This window comes from Salvelinus sp. IW2-2015, linkage group LG30 (genome assembly GCF_002910315.2).
Source record: "Salvelinus sp. IW2-2015 linkage group LG30, ASM291031v2, whole genome shotgun sequence".
In the NCBI taxonomy this organism is placed as follows: Eukaryota; Metazoa; Chordata; class Actinopteri; order Salmoniformes; family Salmonidae; genus Salvelinus; species Salvelinus sp. IW2-2015.
Window position 1 is genome coordinate 2640171 of NC_036869.1, and position 23240 is coordinate 2663410.

Here is a 23240-nt window from a genome sequence, read left to right on the forward strand (position 1 = left end):
TGTGTGTGTGTGTGTGTGTGTGTGTGTGTGTGTGTGTGTGTGTGTGTGTGTCAGTGTCAACCCTGTGTGAAGCCAGTCATCCATTCAAACCACTCCTGGTTTAAAAATGGACCTCTTGGAAATATCTGTCATACTTGTTTTGGCATGATGACATTGTTTTAGGTGATGTTTTCCATCTAAAGGCAGAGAACTGGTTTGGTCTGATCTCTATGGTTCAACCCTCAGACTTTCAACATGCCCTTACAGCAACCAGTATAAAGGGATGCCAGTGTAGTGAGCCATTGATAGAAATGTGGTTAGAGGGGGTGTATTGGTTAGGATGACATCTACTCGGTGAAAAAGGGCATAGATCAGTTCCACCACTGATGCTGCTAGGTTTGTATAGCGTGCTATGGAGCACCCTTAACCCGTCAAAGTATGTGACATAATTGCTGTCACTGTCAAATGTGCAAACTACCATCAAACTACCTGTGTCTAATCTTCAAAGTCTTAGCATGTAGGGAAAGTGTGGGGGTTCAGCTATGTAGGGAAAGTGTGGGGGTTCAGCTAKGTAGGGAAAGTGTGGGGGTTCAGCTATGTAGGGAAAGTGTGGGGGTTCAGCTATGTAGGGAAAGTGTGGGGGTTCCTACAGTTATGTAGGGAAAGATTACGGCAGATGTTAGATGCATTGACATCTGGTGGTGACTGTTACTTTATATATCTCCCAGCTAGTCTCTGTTAGAATAATCCAATAGGTCTTTCACACAGGATTTGCACTGCTCATCCACTCCCAATGCTACACACACACCACACACACACACACACCACACAGGCCCACAGAGAGCTAAGGCAGACACACATGAGGGTTAAATCTATGTTTTTCTACCCGCTGGCTGGTTGGTTGGTTGGGAGCAGTGGTTGGCTGGGGTTTGAGTTGAGACATGAATGAACTGATGATGACTGCTGGAATTTCTGTGGGTGCCGGGGGAAGCATACCCAAAGCCACAGAAACCACCAGCAGGCCTGCTCCTTCACTCCATCCCTAGCCTCTCTCCACCTCCTCCCTCTCGCCCTCCCATGAGTGTGCCTTTCTCCCATGTGCTGCTGAAACAGTCCTCAGTACTATCTGGTCTGACCAGAACCAGGAAAGCCACCTCTTTACAGTAGAACAGAGTGGGGGTTGGACTGGTTATGCCAGTTAAGGATGATGCTGGCCTGCGTTTGCCTGGCCGACTCAGTAGGAATGTTTGAGATGTAATTTTGTGTTGAGAAGATGAAGAGTCAGCATTAAGGCTACTTGCTTCACCGCCACAGATCCCATTGATTTATGAAGGACAAATGAAAACTAATTTATCTGATTCATTGAAGGTGTATAACACAGTTTGATAGTGCAACTCTACACCAATCAGCTTCAGTTATATTGACATGTGCTCTTCCTCTCCCCAGACCTTTGTTTAGAGGAAGCTCAGATGTTGATCAGCTGGGCAAGATTTTTGAGTAAGTACCATGTTGTACATCATGCTCTAAATCATATTTACAGTTTTAACAATCAATTGGCAAATAATAAGGCTTGTGATTCTGATAATCATAATAATGATAATGATGACGATAGTGGTGAAGATGATGATGATGATGATCCCTCAGTGTGGTCGGGGTTCCCTCGGTGGAGGACTGGCCCCAGGAAGTTGCCCTACCACAGAGTGCCTTCTCTCCACGACCCCCTCAGCCAATTGGAAACCTCATCCCTGACATGGACGAGCTGGGGAAGTCCCTTATACTGGTGAGTATTAGACACACACACACACACCGCACTCTAAATACAATACGTACTGTTTCAAATTGATTTGTCCAATAGGAATGAAACTCACACTTTTCTTTTTGTTGAGGAAAATGTTATCATTATAATATTTGTCTCTCTTTTCTTTCTCTGTACAGCAATTCCTGGCATTCAATCCCGCCAAAAGGATATCAGCGTTTGCTGCTCTGACCCACCCCTACTTCCAGAGTGTAGATAGTGACAGTAAGAGTGTGTACGCTCAGCCCATTGCCAGCAACAAGCCCACCATGGAGGAGAGCGCTGCCTGACAGCCCCCCGGCCCAGGACAAGAGAGAGAGCGCGAGAGAGATGGACACAAAGACAGAGAAAGAGAGCAACAGACAGACATTTGATTCTAAAATGCAACAGTGCTGTCTTCCACAATGTACTGATTTGAATGCTGCTTTTTAGGATAATTTTTTTTTTATTAAAAAATTTCAACAATGCAAGGACCCTTAAAGCTGAGATGTACTGCCACCAGGGGATAACCTCTGGATGTCCAGGAGCTGCTGCCTCTTGTCTCTTCTGCCTTAGCCTGAGAAGAGGCTCCTCGGTGAGGGAACACCAAGCACCAAGTGTAGGTCGGCATGGATCTCACCTGGAGCTCATTTCCACGACTGAACTGAGAGAGAGGATACACACACATATGTTTATCCCATGCAGGAGGACCTCACACTGCCTAGCGCTGCTTATGGTCCAAACATACATTTGTGTTTTTATATCACTGCCATCTACAGGTAGTCCTGTGTTACTGCAGGCTGGAACAGGATTCTGATGGGCTTCAGCTTAAAAGACTTCGACTGGTGCGAACGAAGCACTCCACAGAACAACTGAAAATGGATCACTTTGAGTTCTTCTTATGGCATCCGTACTTCAGTGTCATAAAGTGAGATGAAATCTGATGGACACCATTCAAGAGCCTATGTGTTACTCTTTCTGATGACCTGATCAATCAATCAAATGTATTTCTAAAGCCCTTTTTACATCAGCCGATGTCACAAAGTGCTATACAGAAACCCAGCCTAAAACCCCAAACAGCAAGCAATGCAGATGTAGAAGCACGGTGTCTAGGAAAAACTCCCTAGAAAGGCAGGAACCTAGGAAGAAACCTAGAGAGGAACTGAGGGGTGGCCAGTCCTCTTCTGGCTGTGCTGGGTGGAGGTTATAAGAGTACATGGCCATTTAAGGCCAGATTATTCTTCAAGATGTTCAAACGTTCATAGATGACCAGCAGGGTCAAATAATAATCACTGGTTGTAGAGGGTGCAACAGGTCAGCACCTCAGGAATAAATGTCAGTTGGCTTTTCATAGCCGAGCATTCAGAGGTCATGACAGCAGGTGCGGTAGAGAGAGAGAGTCAAAAACAGCAGGTCCGGGACAAGGTAGCACGTCCGGTGAACAGGTCAGGGTTCCCTAGTCTCAGGCAGAAGAGTTGAAACTGGAGCAGCAGCACGACCAGGTGGACTGGGGACACCAAGGAGTCATCAGGCCAGGTTGTCCTGAGGCATGATCCTAGGGTTCAGGTCCTCCAGGAGGGGAGGGAGAGAGAGAGAATTAGAGGGAGCATACTTAAATTCACACAGGACACCAAATAAGACAGGATAATTACACAAAATAGGACAGACTGACCCTAGCCCCCGGCACATAGACTATTGCAGCATAAATAACGGAGGCTGAAGGGGGGGGGGGGGGTCGGGGGACACTGTGGCCCGTCCGACGATACCCCCGGACAGGGCCAACCAGGCAGGATATAACCCCACCCATTTTGCCAAAGCACAGCCCCCAAACCACTAGAGCGATATCAACAGACCACCAATTTACTACCCTGAGACAAGGCTGAGTATAGCCCACGAAGATCTCCTCCACTTCACGAGCCTGATGGGGAGCAAAACCGGACAGGAAGATCACGTCAGTGACTCAACCCACTCAAATGACGCATCCCTCCTAGGGACCGCATGTAGGAGCACTAGTAAGCCAGTGACTCAGCCCCTGTAATAGGGTCAGAGGCAGAGAATCCCAGTGGAGAGAGGGGAGCCAGCCAGGCAGAGACAGCAAGGGCGGTTCGTCGCTCCAGTGCCTTGCCGTTCACCTTCTCACCCCTGGGTCAGACTACACTCAATCATAGTACCTACTGAAGAGATAGATGAGTCTTCAGTAAAGACAAAGGTTGATACCGAGTCTGCTTCTCTCACATGGATAGGCAGACTATTCCCCAAAAAATGAGCTCTGTAGGAGAAAGCCCTGCCTCCAGCTATTTTCTTAGAAATTCTACGGACAATAAGGAGGCCTGTGTCTTGTGACCGTAGCGTACGTGTAGGTATGTACGGCAGGATCAAATCGGAGAGATAGGTAGGAGCAAGCCCATGTAATGCTTTGTAGGTTAGCAGTAAAACCTTGAAATCAGCCCTACCCTTCTCAGGAAGCCAGATTAGAGAGGCTAGCACTGGAGTAATATGATCAAATGTTTTGATTCTAGTCAGGATTCTAGCAGCCATGTTTAGCACTAACTGAAGTTTATTTAGTGCTTTATCCAGGTAGCCGGAGAGTAGAGCCTTGCAGTAATCTAAAATCTAAAAGTCTAATCTAAAATAATTTTTGGACAAAAAGTTTCTGATTTCTGTAATGTTACGAAGATGGAAAAAAGCTGTCCTTGAAATATTCTTGATATGTTCTTCAAAAGAGAGATCCGGGTCCAGAGTAATGCCGAGGTCCTTCACAGTTTTATTTGAGACGACTGTACAACTATCAAGCTTATTTGTCAGATCCAACAGCAGATCTCTTTGTTTCTTAGGACCTAGAACTAGCATCTCTGTCGCCATACACTTCCTTATGTCTGAAACACAGGCTTCCAGAGTAGGCAATTTTGGGGCTTCACCATGTTTCATCGAAATGTACAGCTGTGTGTCGTCCGCATAGCACCAAGAGGTAGAATATATAGTGAAAACAATAGTGGTCCTAAAACAGAACCTTGAGGAATGCCGAAACTTACAATTGATTTGTCAGAGGACAAACCATCCACAGAGACGAACTGATATCTTTCCAACAGAAAATGACCTGATGCACAGAGCATAGTGGAGTGACTATATGTTGAATAAGAATAAGGTCGATGTACGCACCATTGTTGACAGTTGATTTCTTATTTTCTATTTTGTCTTAATTTTATTGGACTTTAAATAATGTGTGGGGATTGAAATTAAAAATAAGACTAGGTAAAATCCAAAGGAGGAAATGTTTGACAATGTGAGGCATGTAGAATGGATCGGGTAATGGACTGGTATAGGCTAGTGCTAGAGACTGCACTTATCCTGGCAGTAGTGATGTGACTTGCATATCCAGCACACTGGCATGTGTAGCAGGGTAGCAGTAGTATAGGTGTTGGTCAGTGAAATGTTGTTAGTTGTGAGATTTTGTATTGAGAAAAGGGAGGTGGATACGTCGGATTCAGAGGATGTTGAACATTGTACCTTCTTCATTTGGACTTAGTCTCAGAGGGTTACATAGAAACATACAGTGGTTTATGTTGAAACACACAGTTGTTCTGTGTTAAGAATGGTTGTTTTAACAATGATGCTCACCTTACTTATGCTCACGTTGCGGAGCACTCCAATGGCATATTGATTCAATATGACTAGCTAGAGTGCTTTCACACTCGCTCCTTCCGAGGGATTGGCTGAAAACAAGTCAAGGTAAATAGAGTTTTTTTGTTTGCTAAACTTCTTACTGCACAGTAATACATCTAGACCATAACTTTCACTCTGGTATATCTAGTGCTGCTAGCACACAAATACACTCAGGATCTTTTTAGAAATCAAATCAGAAATCATTCTGACACACTTTGCACATTCATGATTAGACTGCGTCAACTGTTTCAGTGGCTGACAATAATGCTATAACATGATTTTGATACTATACTCATATTACAGAATTCATGACTGTGTGAATCAAACTGCACGTCTGCTATGATATGTTTGATATCCTACGTGTTTTCAGTGTCAGGGCACACTTGGTTTAATCACATGAAATCCATTTGGACTGAGCTCTCATCTCCATGTAGCAGCAGATGTGTTTGTACTCATCTCTGTTCTGTCAGGTTCATGTCACTGAAGGATACATTGCAGACTTCATGTTACAACTCTCTAGAAATAGGGATTGTCAAGCTTTCTTGGGATCGGTCAGTTCTACGTCAACTGCCCTACTAACAAGTACCCACTGGGCACAGACATCAGTTCAACGTCTAGTTTTGATTGACATTTTGTTGAGTTGTCAATTCAGTGTGAAATCAACAAAAAATGTCATTGGATTTAGGTTAAACGTTGGGTGAAAAAAAGACGAAATGCCCTATTATTGATTACTTTTTGCAAATCCAATTATTTTCCCACGTTGATTCAATGTCATGACATAGATTTTTGGGGTTGAAATTATGTGGAAACAATGTTGATTCGGCCAGTTTTTGCCCAGAGGGTAGACTATCATCATTTTACTCTATATTCACTTGAAACTATCACTGTGTTCTTTTATTTAAGAGGTTTATTGGTCATTTGTAAACCTAAAACACAGGACAAGAATACTTTTGTCTATGCTTTTGTCTAAGAAAGTTATACTTTTTTACAGCCACCTACATGGGGTCTGCCATACATTTACTACGATTACACAAATGCACCTACAGTATGATAGCTTTGTATTGCAAATACCCTTTAGCTAATGAACAGTACTGAGAAATGTAGTATTTTAGCACATTTAGCTCCAAGGATGAAAGTAAAGGCCACAAATGTATTTGAAATGCCCACTTATGTCATGATAACTTCATTTACAATGACGATATGGAGGCAATGGGCATTACGTTTACATGAATAAATGCCATCAGTGGTGATTGCTTCATGTTGCACCATTTGAATAAAAAATCTGCTTTGTATATGCGAGCGTTCTTGTTTGGGATTCATTCAAATAATGAACAAATGTATAATGTGCTTAATATTGAATTGGGTTGTGTTAGGCTGTGGATATTTAGTTGTTGTATTTGTTGTGGTATTTCAATGTTGTGAAGCTGCAAAAAAAATGATTTTTGTAAACATCACAATATACACTGAGTGTACAGAACATTAGGACCACCTTCCTAATAATGAGCCCCCAGAACAGCCTCAATTCATCAGGCCAGGGACTCTACAAGGTGTCGAAAGCATTCCACATGGATGCTGGCCCATGATGACTCCAATGCTTCCCACAGTTGTGTCAAATTGTCTGGATGTCCTTTGGGTGGTGGACCATTCTTAATACATACAGGAAACTGTTGAGTGTGAAAAAATGTTGTGTTGCAGTTCTTGACACAAACCAGTATGTCTGGCACCTAATACCATACCCTGTTCAAATGAACTTAAATATTTTGTCTTGCCCATTCACCCTCTGATTCATTCACAATCCATTTCTCAATTGTCTCAATGCTTAAAAATCCTTGTTTCACCTGGCCAGCCTATGTCATGTTTAGTATATATTTTATTTTATTATATTTTATTATAAACAATCTGTAAAGAATGTGTATCTTTCTATTTGACAGAAGATCATGATATAGCAGAATTGACAGAAGATCATGACATAGCAGAATTGACAGAAGCTCATGACATAGCAAAATTGACAGAAGATCATGACATAGCAGAATTGACAGAAGATCATGACATAGCAGAATTGACAGAAGATCATGACATAGCAGAATTGACAGAAGATCATGACATAGCAGAATTGACAGAAGATCATGACATAGCAGAATTGACAGAAGATCATGATTCCCTTTTCTTTTTGCATTCAACGCGAATCTCTTCTATACTGCATATCAAAACAACAATAGATTACATAGTATTACATAACAAATATTGATCATTCTTATACATTTTAATTTACTTCTCTCACTACTGCTTATCTAAACAATGCAGAATTAGCACCATACAGTCATTCAAGTCTTATTTTGAAATAGACCCAATATAACATTTTGAGATAACGTTTGAGATTTGTTATTATAACTTGTGTCCTTAAACAGAGGCGGAGTCCCTAATGGAACCCTATTCCCTAGGGCCCTGGCCAAAGGTAGTGCACGATCTAGGGAATAGGTTGCCATTGGGGCGCATCCAGCGAGGCCAAACACAGATCACAAGCTGATACCCGCCAAATGCAATACAGATCACCATGCCTACATTAAGCACAGAAGCCCAACCAGTTCATATTGTGGTGTCTTCTGTACTTTAGCTACAGGTGTACAATATTAGTGATCGTAGTAAAAGGACTTGCTCAATGAATCTCCAATGAAGTCCCAAATTATTTAGGCATTAGTGGTTTTTACTTGTACATAAGGTCTTATTTGTGCAGTTTACTTGTTTAGTATTTTTCTATTATTTGTAGTGTTCTTTTTTGAAATGATGTTTCATGTACAGTACAATGATGATGTGTTTTTCATGTGAAGAAGTTACTGATTTTGGGGGAGTTATGCTATTTAACTAATTAAAGGTCTTGCTATATAACATCATGTCTAGTCTAGGTCCATTATGTAGCCTGGCCTTATGTTTGTTCAGCACCATATTTAAAATAAAATGCATTTTATATATTGTGATTCAAAGCTGTTCTGAAGCAGGTTGTTGATGCCAGAATCCACATTTCTACAATGCCCTTTTTTGCTAATATTGTAGTTTTGCCAAGAAACCGGATTTTAGGAAACACAGAGTATCAAATAGGAACATAGTTTGCTACTTATTTTTATTTCAATTGTATTTATCCATTTTGGCTTTCTCTAAACTGGTTTTGCTGCTATGCAGTAATGCTCTCAAAATGTATTTTAAAAACATATTATGACCCACCATAAGGTCATCTAAGTGTATGTAGCAGCTTAACGTTTCTGATATTGTATTCACAACTGCTTGTCATTTTTATTTTAGTCAAATAAATGTTTAGTGTGTTAATTGTGTTTCCACTGGCATTATTGTGTATTATCTTACTAACGAAATTCCTGTCATTTTATAACGGTAATTATAAACCGGGTCGTTCGAGCCCTGGATGCTAATTGGCTGAAAGCCGTGGTATATAAGACTTTATAAACCGGGTAGTTTGGCTCCTGGATGCTGATTGGCTGAAAGCTGTGGTATATGAGACTATACCACGGGTATGACACAATATTACTTGTTTACTGTTCTAATTATGTTGGTAACTTGTTTCTAATAGCAATAAGGCACCTCGGGAGTTGGTGCCATATGGCCAATATACTACGACTTAGGGCTGTATCCAGGTACTCCACGTTGCGTCGTGCCGAAGAACCGCCTTTAGCTGAGGTATATTAGCCCTATACCACACCCCCTTGGGCCTTATTGCTTAAATATACCACGGGTATGATGCAAAACTACTTGTTTACTGTTCTAATTATGTTGGTAACCAGTTTATAATAGTAATAAGGCACCTCAGGGGTTTGTGGTATATGGCCAATATACCACGGCTATACAACTCTGCGTTGCATCGTGCCTAAGAACAGCTCTTAGCTGTGGTATATTGGCCATATAACTCACCCCCCTAGGCCTTATTGCTTAAATCTACCTGTGTTTTTAATCTCTAGCTCAGGTGAAATCCCCACCTGCTTCAAGATGTCCACTATCATCCCCATGCCCAAGAAAGGGAAAATAACTGAAGTTAGTGCTACCAACCCGTAGCACTAACTTCCGTCATCATGAAGTGCTTCGAGAGGCTAGTCAAAGACTACATCACCACCTCCCTCCCTGACACACTCGACCCTCTCCAATTTGCCTACCTCCCTGAAAGATCCAGGGACGACGCAATCGTCATTGCACTGCACACTGCCCTCACCCACCTGGACAAAAGGAATGCATATGTGAAGATGCTGTTCATCGACTACAGCTCAGCCTATCAATACCATAGTGCCCTCTAAGCTCACCACAACACTTACGGCCCTGGGACTGATCTCCTCCCTATGCAAACTGGGTCCTGGACTTCCTGATGGGTGTTCTCACCCCCCTCCTGTATCCCCTGTATACCCACGACTGTGTGGTCTCACACAACTCCAACTCCATCATAAAGTTTGCTGACGACACGACAGTAGTAGTCCTGATTACCAACAACAACGAGGTTGGCCTACAGGGAGGAGGTAGGCACTCTAATGGCGTGGTGCCAGGTAAACAACCTCAACATCAGCTAAACAAAGGAGCTGATTGTGGACTTCAGGAGGTACCAGGCTGGGCAGGCGCCCATCCTCATCAACTGGGCCACCATGGAGATGGTCAAAAAGTTCAAGTTCCTCTGAGTACACAACTCCAAAGAGCTGAAATGGTCAAACCCCACGGACACTGTGGTGAAGAAGGCACAATAGCGACTCATCAAACGCAGGATTCTGACAAAATTCAGTCTGTTCCCGAGGGCCCTCACAGTGTTCTACAGGAGCACCATCGAGAGCATACTGTCGGGTTGCATCACAGCCKGGTACGGCAACTCCACTGCCACAGACCACAAGGTGCTACAGAGGGTGGTACGCTCAGCTGAATGCACCACTGGGTGCACACTGCCTGACCTTCAGGACACCTACAACACCAGGTGTCGCAGAAAGGCCAAGAAGATCATCAGGGACCCCAGTCACCTGAGCCATGACCGGTTCTCTCCGTTTCCATCACTCAGACGTGGGCATTATAGGAGCATCATGGCAAAAACTGTAAAACTGGACAATAGCTTCTACCCACAGACCATCATCACTAGTCAGCTACCTGTCTAACCCTGTACATGTGTTCTCTAATCCAATCTAATATATGTATTTAACGCTAGGTGGCAGTCATCACAGGTCTGTGTGTCCGTCGTCGTCAGAGAATCTATCTACGTAGCTAGAGAAGCTCGCTTGTTGTGGTGGCTAACGACGGGAAGCATGCTACGGTTCTCAATTTAGTGATATTCGCCCAATAGTAGGCGAAATCTGCAGAAATGGGGAAAAGAGACAATAGAGTGGTAAGCCAAGTGTTAAATAATTACAGGCATGTAGATATTTAGCTTTTTACGATAAATGGTAACGTTATGCATGAAAACAAACAAACGTGTTGGCTATAGCTAACTGCCACTGAACGCATGGGCCTGTAACGTTAGGTATGTTAGCTAGGCCCTATAAGTTAGCTAGCTAACAGTAGTTTACGTTAGTGTCTAGACAAGTCGAATCCCATTAAAACGAGTTATAGCAAAGGTGCATAAATATAATTATTTTAACACACGATATATATATCGAACGAATATAGTTAGCTAGGCAAACTAACCTGGCAGATAACGAAGAACAAGTAAACGTTAGCAGGTCGCATGAAGGACCGCTAAACGGAGCCACACCTGAACTAACGTAGCTAACTATTTAGTTCGAAATATATCTAGTTATGTTATTTAGCTAGTGTATAATAATATAGCGAACCAGCGAGCACACCCTGTGCCTGTTCTGCTAATATAATCCAAAGCGCGCAGTCGGAAAAAAACAACTAACTTAACTAACTATTACTGTAACTACGCCTGCAAGCTAGGCTCGAGTTCATCACCCGAATTGGCCGGACTGGCTGTCTACGTTGTATCTATGTTATGAATGTGTTAACATTACCTTTGTATGGAAAGGCCATAGAATTGGTATTGACAGTCTAGTCAAAATTACTGATCCAACCTAGCCAGGTCAAAATATTGTGTGTTATTATACTTCCAACCCTGTCTAGACTACTGTTTCTTGTCTACGGTAGCCAGATGTCATCATTGAGATGTCTGGTCTGACTGTCTCCCTTGTGTGTTTTCAGTCATATGTGAACCCCATAGCTGCATCACGGGCCAAGGGACCTGCACCCAACGCAGGACCGTCTATCCAGGATTACCTGAGCAGACCACGGCCAACATGGTAAGTATAAGATAACACACCTAAGGACCCAGGATTTGTGCCTGAAAGCGCTCCAGGTTCTATAACTGGCGAGATGGACATACCCTCATTGATGTTACTGAAAAATATCAACGGGCAACATGGTGGATCCTATGTGTGTACAGGCATTGCTGTCTTATAGTAATAGGCTACACGCTATGAAATGCTGCCTGCAAGTCACAATAAAATGTTGCTATGCCCTTGAATGTTTGGACCTAGGCCTACATCACCGTCAGTTGTGATCCATTGATTTTCATTGAGTGATGATGGTTTTTGTTCATCAGGGAAGAGGTGAAAGAGATCATAGAGCGGAAGAAGAAAGGCTCCAGAGCTCTGGCGGACTTTGAGGATCAAATGAACGAGGTATTGTTCAAATGTTAACCATTGTACTTTATTGACCGGTCGTTATTATACCACAAATCCAGTGTTTTATTTTTTTCTTACATTCAAATATCACAATTTGCTTTGTATAGAATTGGAAGAAAGAGCTGGCGAAGAACAGAGAGAAGTTACTAGGTGGCGTTGACAAGGAGAAAGAGGAGAAGGAGAAGAAAGAGAAGGAGAAGAAAGAGAAGGAGAAGAAAGAGAAGGAGAAGAAAGAGAAGAAGGAGAAGAAAGAGGTATGCTTCCAGTTCTATCCATGTCTAACATTCTAATACAAACATTTTGTTTTAACGTATCCACCTCTCATACCAGATCTCTGTTTTGTGTTTAGAAAAAGAAGAAAGAGAAGGGAAAAAAAGAAAAGGGAAAGAAATCCAACAGGGTGAGGAAAGCTGTCTCCAATGTTTTGTTGAAGACTGTTGGTATGCATATTGCGGTAGTGGTATCTGTCATCTAAAGTGTAAGCTTTTCACAAAGGTATCTTTGTGTCAGTTGCTGTCTTCAAATCTAATGAGCTCTGCTTTCATTGTGTTTGGTCAAGCATTCCTCTCCCTCCTCCTCCTCATCGAGTTCTGATTCCTCTAGCAGCTCCTCCTCAGACTCTGAAGACGAGGTATGTACCAGAGTATTTGGTGACAAGTCTGTGTCAGCTTGCCATACTGTTTCCCAGCCACCTTGTGGGCACCATAGAAATATAATACATTAGAAGTAATTGTATTTCTAAGGTAGGCACGAAGAGCTGTGTGAAGTATTGTGAATATATATTGTGAATACATTTATACTGTTGATATTTTGTTTAGGGATTGGCTTCTACCCCCTTTATGAATATTGAGAAAGTAATGGATTGTATTCAATGCGTTTCCAGTTAAATATTGTCCTACTATTTCAAAGAGGAGAAATATGATAGATTGAAACTGAGTTTTTATCTGATGTCTGTTTGGTCAGAATGAAAAGAAGAGTGTCAAAAAGAAACGGAAAAAGAAGCGGTCCTCCTCCAAGAAAGCATCAGAAGACTCGACTGTGGAATCGGAGCCCGACAGCAAGGTTAGTTTGATGTGGAGACTATTCCACCTATATCCTTACATAATGAAATCTCATCTTTATTGAAGACATTTCTGCACTCTTAGAAATCTCTTTTCGTCACGTCCACCTGGATACCGCTGGTCTAGATCTTTTGTTCTGGATGATGCACTATTTCATCTTCTTAACATCCCTCTTTTTATGTTGGTCCTCACTGTCATTGTTCTGTTCAGCCATTGTTTGATTTCTGTTCATTCATTTCAAAGTTGAACTTTTTTTTTGTTACGTGAGTACTTCATTAAATCTTCATGTTTTGTATGCAAAAAAAGGGCTCCTTCCCTCTCATTCTGTTTCTCTCCAAGAAGACGAAGATGGAGATGGAGATGAAGAAGAAAGAAAAGGTAATTTAAGGACATTCGAGTGGCTGTTAGTCCTGTTTTGTGTATTGCTGCCTGAAGAAGTTTTTGAACATGCTGGGCTACAGTGAACTGAGGGCTGTAAATGTTTAACCTTCAGGATGAAAAGAGCCGCAGGAAGAAGAGGAAAGCCGAGCAAAGTCATAAAGACTCATCCTCGGAGTCGTCGGCTGACTCAGAAGTGGAGGAAGGTGTAAGTACACTCACCTTTGTCGCCACTATATTCATTTGCCATGTTTTATTACTGAAAATAATGTGTTATGTATTGACTTAGGTGAACACTTATGGGATGTATTTTTGTTCCTCGTTGGAGGGCATAGGTCATCTGCAGTTTAAGTATTATATGGAGGGAACTTTTTTTGCATTCTGTATCATTGTGAAATACTGCACTTTTTGATTGGACGTTAGGAAACTGTCAGTGGACTTTCCCCATACATTGTGGTTGGTTAATTTTTTGCAATGTCTCTGTAGGGTGAACCCAAGAAGAGAAAGAGAAGTAATGAGGAGAAAGAAAAAATAGCAGCAGTAAGTGGTTGTCAGATAAGCATACACTTACCACAGGATGAAAACGGCTACTCCCGCATGTCAGATTTAGTGACTAGTAACCAAAATACACTATATTTACAAAGCTATGTGGACACCCCTTTAAATTAGTGGATTAGTCTATTTCAGCCACATCGTTGCTGACCGGTGTGTAAAATCAAGCACACAGCCATACGATCTCCATAGACAAACATTGGCAGTAGACTGGCCCGTACTGAAGAGCTCAGTGACTTTCAAAGTGGCACCGTCATAGAATGCTAACTTTCCAACAAGTCAGTTTGTAAAGTTTCTGCCCTGCTAGAGCTGCCCTGGTCAACAACTGTTCAGCCGGGGAGTGGTAGGCCACACAATTGTCTGTCCTCGATTTCCATGGCCGAGCAGCTGCACACAAGCCTAAGATCACCATGCGCAGTGCCATGCGTTGGCTGGAGAGTGGTGTAGAACTCGCCAGCATTGAAATCTGGAGCAGTGGAAACGTGTTCTCTGGAGGGATGAATCACACTTCACCATCTGGCTGTCCGACGGGCGATTATGGGTTTGGTGGATGCCAGAAGAACGCTACCTGCCCCAATGCATAGTGCCAACTGTAAAGTTTGGTGGAGGATGAATAATGGTCTGGGGCTGTTTTTCATGGTCATCAAGTGGGGACCAACTCCATATTAATGCCGATGATTTTGGAATGAGATGTTTGATGAGCAGGTGTCCACATACTTTTGGTCATATAGTGTATGTTAGCAAATTACCAGAAATGGCAACATGCCTCTGTCAGCAGATAACTACATGACTAACTCTTGGGATTGTTTAAAATGTAACATATTTGTAATATAATATGTGCAGATGCCTTTTATCCAAGGCATCTTAGTCATGCATGCATACATTTGAAGATATGGGTGGTCCTGGGAATCGAACCCACTACCCTGGCGTTACAAGCGATGTGCTCTACCAACTATTTTTCTGCACCGACAGATTTTATACAAAAACATAGCAGAATGGAAGTTTTAACACTTACTTACCCAAATGTTGTAAATGTTAACAGGACAAATCAAAGAAGAAGAGGAAAAAGAAGCACAAGAAACATGGCAGGAAGAAGAAGAAGAAGACCTCTTCTGATGTTGAGTTAGACTAACATCTAGCGCTGTGGTTCTCTGTCCAACTGTCCACCACTAGAGAGCATCTGCCTTTCCACTACCAAAAAATCCCATCTAGGCTGCTCCCATGATGGGGGTAGTTGATGGATTAGGGGAACCGCTAGCTTCCTGCTCATGAGAGTTGAGATGGTGGGGAGATGGGATATGGGGTTTCTAATGTTAATTAAGGACTGGTGAACTGGGAGTTACGGGTCATCAAACCCTCTGTGACAACTTTGCATATTTGTTTTTCTTTTGTCTGTTGCTAGTTTTTATTAGATCCAAATGAACGTCGTCAAGGACACCATAAGTTTGTCAAGTGTTGCCCAACTGAACTGAAACATTTGCATTTGAAACGGAAATGAACTTCCATACATGGATATTGATCAGCAGTGTACATTTTTTACACCCTTGGTATGCTGCCCTGCTATGTCTATTTTACCATTCTTGGAGATCTCGTGCGTCACTAGCTACACTGAGGTCATTTTGGGACTTTGTTATGCTGGTGCCCAGTGTCATGATGCATGCATTCTGATATGATGGTCACTTCTCTTGCCAGCCTCATATTGAAGTTGGGATTGTGAAAATACGAGTGAAATTGTCATCACAAGGGATAAACTGTTCAATTCTGTTAATGTAATGAATTCTACAACTGAATATCTAAATGAATGGGTTTTAATTATTAAAGTATTGTTTTATCCTTGATAATATAGTGGTTCTTTTTTTGTGTTTGGATGAATGATGAATGATTTGTATGGGATGAGAGTAACAAATAACATTTATACTTGTAATTTACCATCCTGGAAGCATCATGAAATACATGTACAATGTTTACAAATATTGGAGTAGAAAAAGCTTATATTTTGGGTTGTGGTGGGGTGTGACAGTTAAACTAAGCTCATGAGGCATTTCTGTTATATTCAAGAATCAATCAGTATATATTGTTCATTTATAAGTCCAAAAATTATTGTAGCAACTGCAGATTGCCCCTTTAAAGCTGAAATCTGCAGTTTGTGGGCGACCATACCGGCCACTTCTTGTGTAGTGTTTTCACTTTGAACGAAAACAAGGGGGTTGAGCCCTGAGCTGCCACAAAGATTATGGATATACTGACAAGATACATATCTCTCCGCCCTAACAATAAGACTCGTTGTCCACAAGGTGGCACAGCAGGCTGTCTATCTCTCCTTTCTTTGGATTGGTGGATACATCTTTTATTGTAATTGTTTTTTTAACGTTCAATGAGGGTTGTCAATTGTCTGTATTCAATGGAGAGAGATGCTATGCTACTAACCTCATGCCATGGATATACAAAGCCATCTCAGTTCAGATAGTTTTTTTTCTCAAAGTTGCCGGGATTTCACGTCTTATATCAGTACACTTGTAACAATTTAAGCACTACAAAACTTATATTCGATCAAATAAACCTCACCCATTAATTTTGACCAAATCCAACACTCTCATTGACCTTCCTTAGTGGGCAAAACAGTGCTGCCTGCTGGAGGGGGAGACAGATTTTCCGCCCAGTTGGGCCTCAGCCTCTAGTGTCCTAAGTTTTCATAACTGACCTTAATTTCCTACCGTCTGTACGCTGTTAGTGTCTTAACGACCATTCCACAGGTGCATGTTCATTAATTGTTTATGGTTCATTGAACAAGCATGGGTAACAGTGTTTAAACCCTTTACAATGAAGATCTGTGAAGTTATTTGGATCTTTACGAATTATCTTTGAAAGAGTCCTGAAAAGGGGACGTTTCTTTTTTGGCTGAGTTTATATATCAAGGTGACATCGAGACAGTTATCAATATTAGTTATTTATTGCGTAGACTGCTATCTTACTTGAAATTAAATAATGTGAAAGAAAAAATGGCCACGTTAGCTCCCCCCGGTGCATGACCGTGATACCCAGTAGTGGTAGGAAGCTACAACACCGGTGCACTGGTCGCCGGCTTATCTCGTAGTGCAGCCCAATCAACCACGCCAAACGTTCTTGAGTGGCAAAGAATCTGCCAAATTGCTGATTTGCTTTCCATACACCCACTCCTTTCAACACACCCACTCCGGGGCTGCAGCTACCCACACTTGCCTTTGGCTGGATTGTTGGGCTGTCTATGCAAGCAGCTGGAGGCAGGGATTTCTCCTGTAGAGCCCCATTTTTATATAACGGTCTGCCTATCCATGTGAGAGAAGCAGACTCAGTCTCAACCTTTGACTTTACTGAAGACTCATCTCTTCAGTAGGTGCTATGATTGAGTGTAGTCTGACCCAGGGGTGTGAAGGTGAACGGCAAGCCACTTGAGTCTCTGCCTGGCCGGTTCCCCTTTCTCCACTGGGATTCTCTGCCTCTGACCCTATTACAGGGTCTGACTCTGACCCTATTACGGGGTCTGAGTCACTGGCTTACTAGTGCTCTTCCAAGCCGTCCCTAGGAGGGGTGCGTCACATCATGCCAACGTTTTTTTCAATATACTATACTTGAGTGGGTTGAGTCACTGACATGATCTTCCTGTCTGGTTTTCCACACCCTCAGGCTTGTGCTATAGGAGATCTTCGTAGTCTATACTCAGCCTTGTCACAGGGTAGTAAGTTGGTGCTCTGTTGATATTTTTTATTTAACCTTTATTTAACTTGGCAAGTCAGTTAAGAACAAATTCTTATTTACAATGATGGCCTACACCGGCCAAACCCAGATGACGCTGGGCCAATTGTGCGCCACCCTATAGGACTCCCAATCACGGCCAGTTGTGATACAGCCTGGATTTGCATCTAGCACTGAGATGCAGTGCCTTAGACCGCTGCGCCACTCGAGAGCCCTGATATCCCTCTCGTGGTTTGGGGGCTGGGCTTTGGCAAAGTGGGTGGGGTTATATCCTTCCTGGTTGGCCCTGTCCGGGGGTATCATCGGCCTTCAGTATTCATTCAGCCTTCAGTATTTATGCTGCAATGGTCTATGTGCCGGGGGGCTAGGGTCAGTCTGTCCTATCTGGTGTAATTCCCCTGCATTTAAATGGGGCTGATATAATGTTGATTCGATCACTGAAAAAACGTTGATCTATATAGTGCGAACTCCATGAGATTCAATCTCTTGCGTCTCTGCGTGGCATGACATTTCTTCTGCGCGGCAGTCCTGGAGGAAGTGCGCAGTTTAGAGGGAACATTGCTTGCAACCTGATGTTACAGCACCAGAAACAAACTGAGTAGATGAAGCCAACAAGCATCATTCTCTGTTCTTGGATCTGAATCAACTCGACCCCAAAAGAGAAAAATAAATAAGAAAAAGACTGCTCATGACTAATCCATAAACTGGATACCATTGGAATTACACTGAACAAAAATATACATGCAACAATTTAAAATATTTAACTGAGTTCCGGTTAATATAAGGAAATCAGTCAATTGAAATACATTCATTAGGCCCTAATCTATGGATTTCACATGACTGGGAATAAAGATAAACTCTTAGAAAAAAAGGTGCTAAGTAGAACCATACAGGGTTCTTCAGTGTATCCCCATAGGGGAACCCTTTTTTGTGCTGGGTAGAACTCTTTGCAGAGGGTTTTTATCGAGAACCTTCTATGTAGGGTTCCTCAAAGAACCCCCTGTATGAATGGTTCTACCAAGAACCATTTTATAATCTAAAGGTTCTTCCTAGAACTGTCTATGAATAGCTCTGCCGAGAACCCTTTTATCTTTGGAGGGTTCTTCCTAGAACGGTTCCGTTCTATTAGCCTTTCAAATTGTATTATTTAAGACAGTACATTACATATATCATAAGGCCTTTCTTTGAGGGCCTAGTTATACCCTAACACTGTGGTATTAGGAATATCCTGGTTTACAGGCCACAACAGGCATGCAAGTCACATTATGCTGGCTTGCAAAGTGATGTATAATTCCTAATTGAATCCAGCCAGAGTTAGGATATCCAACAAGTGGAATTGTCAATCACCCACAACCTGCATTCAGAATGACTGGCAGGGTAGGGAAGATTGAATACTGAGACTACCTCAATCATCTAAACTGGAACAACCATCTCAGTAACAGGTGCAATAAATCCAACAGATTGGATTAATTTAGAAAACTGTATGTTATTTATCTTTGTGTAGCATAAAATGTATTAACCAATCAATGTACATGCAATAACACAGATTACAGTAAAACAAACAATTCTGAAAATCTCCCTGCGTGCTGGGAAATATTGTATCTGGTTCTATGAAGAACACTTCTTGCCTTCCAAAGAATCCTTCTTGCCTTCCAAAGAATCATCAAAGAGCCCTTTCTTCCAAAAATGTTTCTTAGGATGTTAAAGGTTCTAGGTAGAACTCTTTGCCTTACAAAGAACCCTTTTGGAACCCTTTTTTCTAAGAGTGTATGCATCTGTTGGTCATAGATACCTTAATAAAAAGGAAGGGGCGTGGATCAGAAAACCAGTCAGAATCTGGTGGACAACCCTTTGCCTCATGCAGTGCAACACACCTCCTTCACATAGAGTTGACCAGGCTGTTGATGTTGTCCCACACCGCTGTGCAAATTTGGTGGATATTGGCGGAAACCGTCAATCCAGAGCATCCCAGACATGCTCAATGGGTGGCATGTCTGGTGAGTATGCAGGCCATGGAAGAACTGGGACATTTTCAGCTTCCAGAAAATGTGTACAGATCATTGTGAGAATTGGGGCCATGCATTATCATGCTGAAACACGAGGTGATGGCGGTGGATGGATGGCACAACAATGGGCCTCAGGATCTCATCACGGTATCTCTGTACATTCAAATTGTCAATCTATAAAATGCTATTGTGTTCGTTGTCCGTAACTTATGCCTGCCCATACCATAACCCTATCGCCACCATGAGGAACTCTGTTCGTAACGTTGACATCAGCAAACCGCTCAGTCACACGAAGCCGGGATTCATCCGTGAAGAGTAGACTTCTCCAAACATGCCAGTGGCTATCGAAGGTGAGCATTTGCCCACTGAAGTCGGTTACAACACTGAACTGCAGTCAGCTCAAGACCCTGGTGAGGACGAGAAGGACACAGATTAGCTTCCCTGAAATGCTGTCCGGGTGGCTGGTCTCCGACAATCCCACGGGTGAAGAAGCTGCATGTGGAGGTCCTGGGCTGGCGTGGTTACACATGGTCTGTGGTTGTGAGGCTGGTTGGACGTACTGCTAAAGTCTCTAAAACAACGTTGGAGGCGGCTTATGATAGAGAAATTAACATTCACTTCTCTGGCAACAGCTCTGGTGGACATTCCTGCAGTCAGCATGCCAATTGTTGTGTGACAAAGCTGCACATTTATAGTGGCCTTTTATTGTCCCAGGCACAAGGTGCACCTGTGTAATGATCATGCTGTTTAATCAGCTTCTTGATATGCCACACCTGTCAGGTGGATGGATTATCTTTGCAAAGGAGAAATGCTCACTAACAGGGATGTAAAGAAATTTGTGCGCAAAATTTGAGAGAAAAAAGCTTTTTGTACGCCAGGAATTCTTTTGGAATATTTTATTTCAGCTCATGAAACATGGGACCAACACTTTACATGTTGCGTTCATATTTTTTTCTGTGTATAATTTAAATATTGAAATAGCATGGGTGACCGAGAAAAACTAATTGATTGGGTGACTGAGAAAAACAGTCACCCAATCAATGGGTGTCAAGTGGCAAACAATAATGCAGACACTAGTCATTGTTTGTGTGTCTGTAAGTAATTGTTTGTATGTATATGTTTGTTTATGGAGTAAAAAAAATACAAATAAAAGAATGATGACCCTGTTGCCAGGTCTCTCACCTCCAGTTCCAGGTCACAAACTGTTATGTGGTGGTCCTGGTTCCCACCTTTCACCCCCTACTCGGAGGTCATCAGAGCCGGTATGACCGCAATGCATCCTTACGGCCCTGCTACAGAGGTTCCAGTCTCAATGGCTCACGCGCAAGTTCATTCTATCTTGTGAATTGAAATATTGAGAAATACAGTTGATTTGGGTGGTTTCTTGTGTAGCAGGTAGAATGTTACATGGACACTGGTGAAGGGTTAGGAGGGCTGTCAACATCTATAGCTGACTGTTTCCTCCATCCAGCAGGTCCAAACTATCCTGTGGATTACAGGTTGACGTTGAGAAAACATGAAAGAAATTGTTACTTCAATAGTACACAGTAGTACACTTCAATAGTACACTTCAATAGTACACAGTAGTACACTTCAACAATACACAGTAGTACACTTTGATAGTACACAGTACAATCTAATGTCATATTCCCGAATACATCAGACTGTATCCTGTGCCAAATAAACATTGATTTTGATTTGATAACAATATTGATGGAACAAGAATACATTATAGTGAAAACATATGCACCGTTTATGAATTCAACCACTTCTTCAATGCTCTCCAGGGTTGTGATCCAGGGTTGTGATCAATGCTCAGTTGACAACAGCTAAATGGGGGGGAAGACATTACCACCAAATAAGTCAGTGTCACACTCACAACAGTGTCCTTTACATACATAGGATGTGGTGTTGTGCTGTAACCAGTGTATGATTGCAAACCAGTTTGATGTGCAAGCTCTGTCTAAAACCTGCATGTGATTCAATATCATCTGACATATCCTGGATTCTAGTGTGACAGTGTCATTGGAAAGTGGGATTTCACTGATCTTTGTAGCAGCAGTTGGGCCTGAAACCTGTCGGCAAGCATCCACGACTGAGGGCATGACCAGCTTTTCAACTGTAGTGAAAGGAGCCTGGCACTTGGAAATGTTATGAGAGAGGAAGTATGAAACCTTCAGTAAACTCTCGTCTGTGAAATGAATGTGCAGCATTTTTGTTTGGTTGGTCATCTCTTTCTCTTCTTTTTTTATTATCTGGCTTATCCTTAAGATGTGGATGCTTTGTTTCTAAATGTCTGCACATTTTCGATGGCTTCATAGCATATCGGCTGAGGCAAGTCTGACATATCACACAGACCGGTTTTGGCAGTCAGCTGTTATTTGAAACAAATCCAGGGAAAGAGAGAGAGAGTGCAGGCTGCACAGCAGTGTGTGTGTGTTTGGTGGAGCTATACTTTAGATTTTGTTACCTTTATTTAACTAGGCATGTCAGTTAAGAACAAATTCTTATTTACAATGACGGCCTACCAAAAGGCAAAAATCCTCCTGCAGGGATGGGGGCTGGGATAAAAAAATAAATATATACAGTTGAAGTCGGAAGTTTACATACACCTTACCCAAATACATTTAAAGTTTTTGAAAAACTCAGTCTTTCACAATTCCTGACATTTAATCCTAGTAAAAATTCCCTGTTTTAGGTCAGTTAGGATCACCACTTTATTTTAAGAATGTGAAATGTCAGAATAATAGTAGAGAGAAAAATGTATTATTTAATATTTATTAATATTTACATTCAGGCGTTTGGAAATTGCTCCCAAGGATGAACCAGACTTGTGGAGGTCCACAAATGTTTTCTGCGGTCTTGGCTGATTTCTTTTGATTTTTCCATGATGTCAAGCAAAGAGACACTGAGTTTGAAGGTAGGCCTTGAAATACATCCACAGGTACACCTACAATTGACTCAGATTATGTAAATTAGCCAAACGCCTGAAAGTATCAGAAGCTTCTAAAGCCATGACATAATTTTCTGGAATATTCCAAGCTGTTTAAAGGCACAGTCAACTTAGTGTTTGTAAACTTCTGATCCACTGGAATTGTGATACATTGAATTATAAGTGAAATAATCTGTCTGTAAACAATTGTTGGAAAAATTACTTGTGTCATGCACAAAGTAGATGTCCTAACCGACTTGCCAAAAATTTAAGTCCTTCATGTAGTTTGAGCTATTATTAATATCTAATTATTGGCTCCCCTTAAATCTGAACTCAGCCCCTGAATGAACTCCAAGAGGTTAGGAGTCACCATAAAAGCAGAACCTGGTATCCTAGGTGATCTCTAGGTGACATCCCTGAGGTCAAGGAATACCTAGGATAGGATAAAGTATTCCTCCTACCCCCCCCCTCCCCTTAAATGAGTTAGATGCACTATTGTAAAGTGGTTGTTCA

The 23240-nt window shown here is 42.1% G+C and overlaps 2 protein-coding genes across 4 annotated transcripts in view; both read left to right on the forward strand.

The window, feature by feature from the left end:
- The window catches only part of LOC111955311 (cyclin-dependent kinase 6-like), a 57345-nt gene extending 48608 nt beyond the window's left edge, over positions 1-8737 (forward strand). The window contains exons 6-8 of the mRNA XM_023975512.2: positions 1348-1476; positions 1624-1759; positions 1915-8737. Coding sequence (XP_023831280.2) covers positions 1348-1476; positions 1624-1759; positions 1915-2064 — 415 coding nt within the window. The 3' untranslated portion in view covers positions 2065-8737. The remainder of the gene's footprint in view (positions 1-1347; positions 1477-1623; positions 1760-1914) is intronic.
- A 1833-nt stretch (positions 8738-10570) lies between these two features.
- Positions 10571-15787, forward strand: LOC111955148 (protein FAM133). Of its 3 annotated transcripts, none has more exons than XM_023975248.2 (11): positions 10571-10772; positions 11585-11682; positions 11985-12063; positions 12174-12320; positions 12416-12466; positions 12626-12697; positions 13030-13128; positions 13434-13505; positions 13621-13713; positions 13992-14045; positions 15100-15787. In XM_023975248.2, exons 1-11 carry the CDS (start codon positions 10749-10751, stop codon positions 15187-15189), a joined length of 879 nt encoding a protein of 292 aa, XP_023831016.1. In that variant the 5' UTR covers positions 10571-10748; the 3' UTR covers positions 15190-15787. The 3 variants fall into 3 exon arrangements, with proteins under 3 accessions (XP_023831016.1, XP_070292151.1, XP_070292150.1); XM_070436050.1 differs by having other exon boundaries at positions 13470-13505; XM_070436049.1 differs by having other exon boundaries at positions 10634-10772; positions 12174-12285; positions 12414-12466.
- Positions 15788-23240: the final 7453 nt, after the last annotated feature.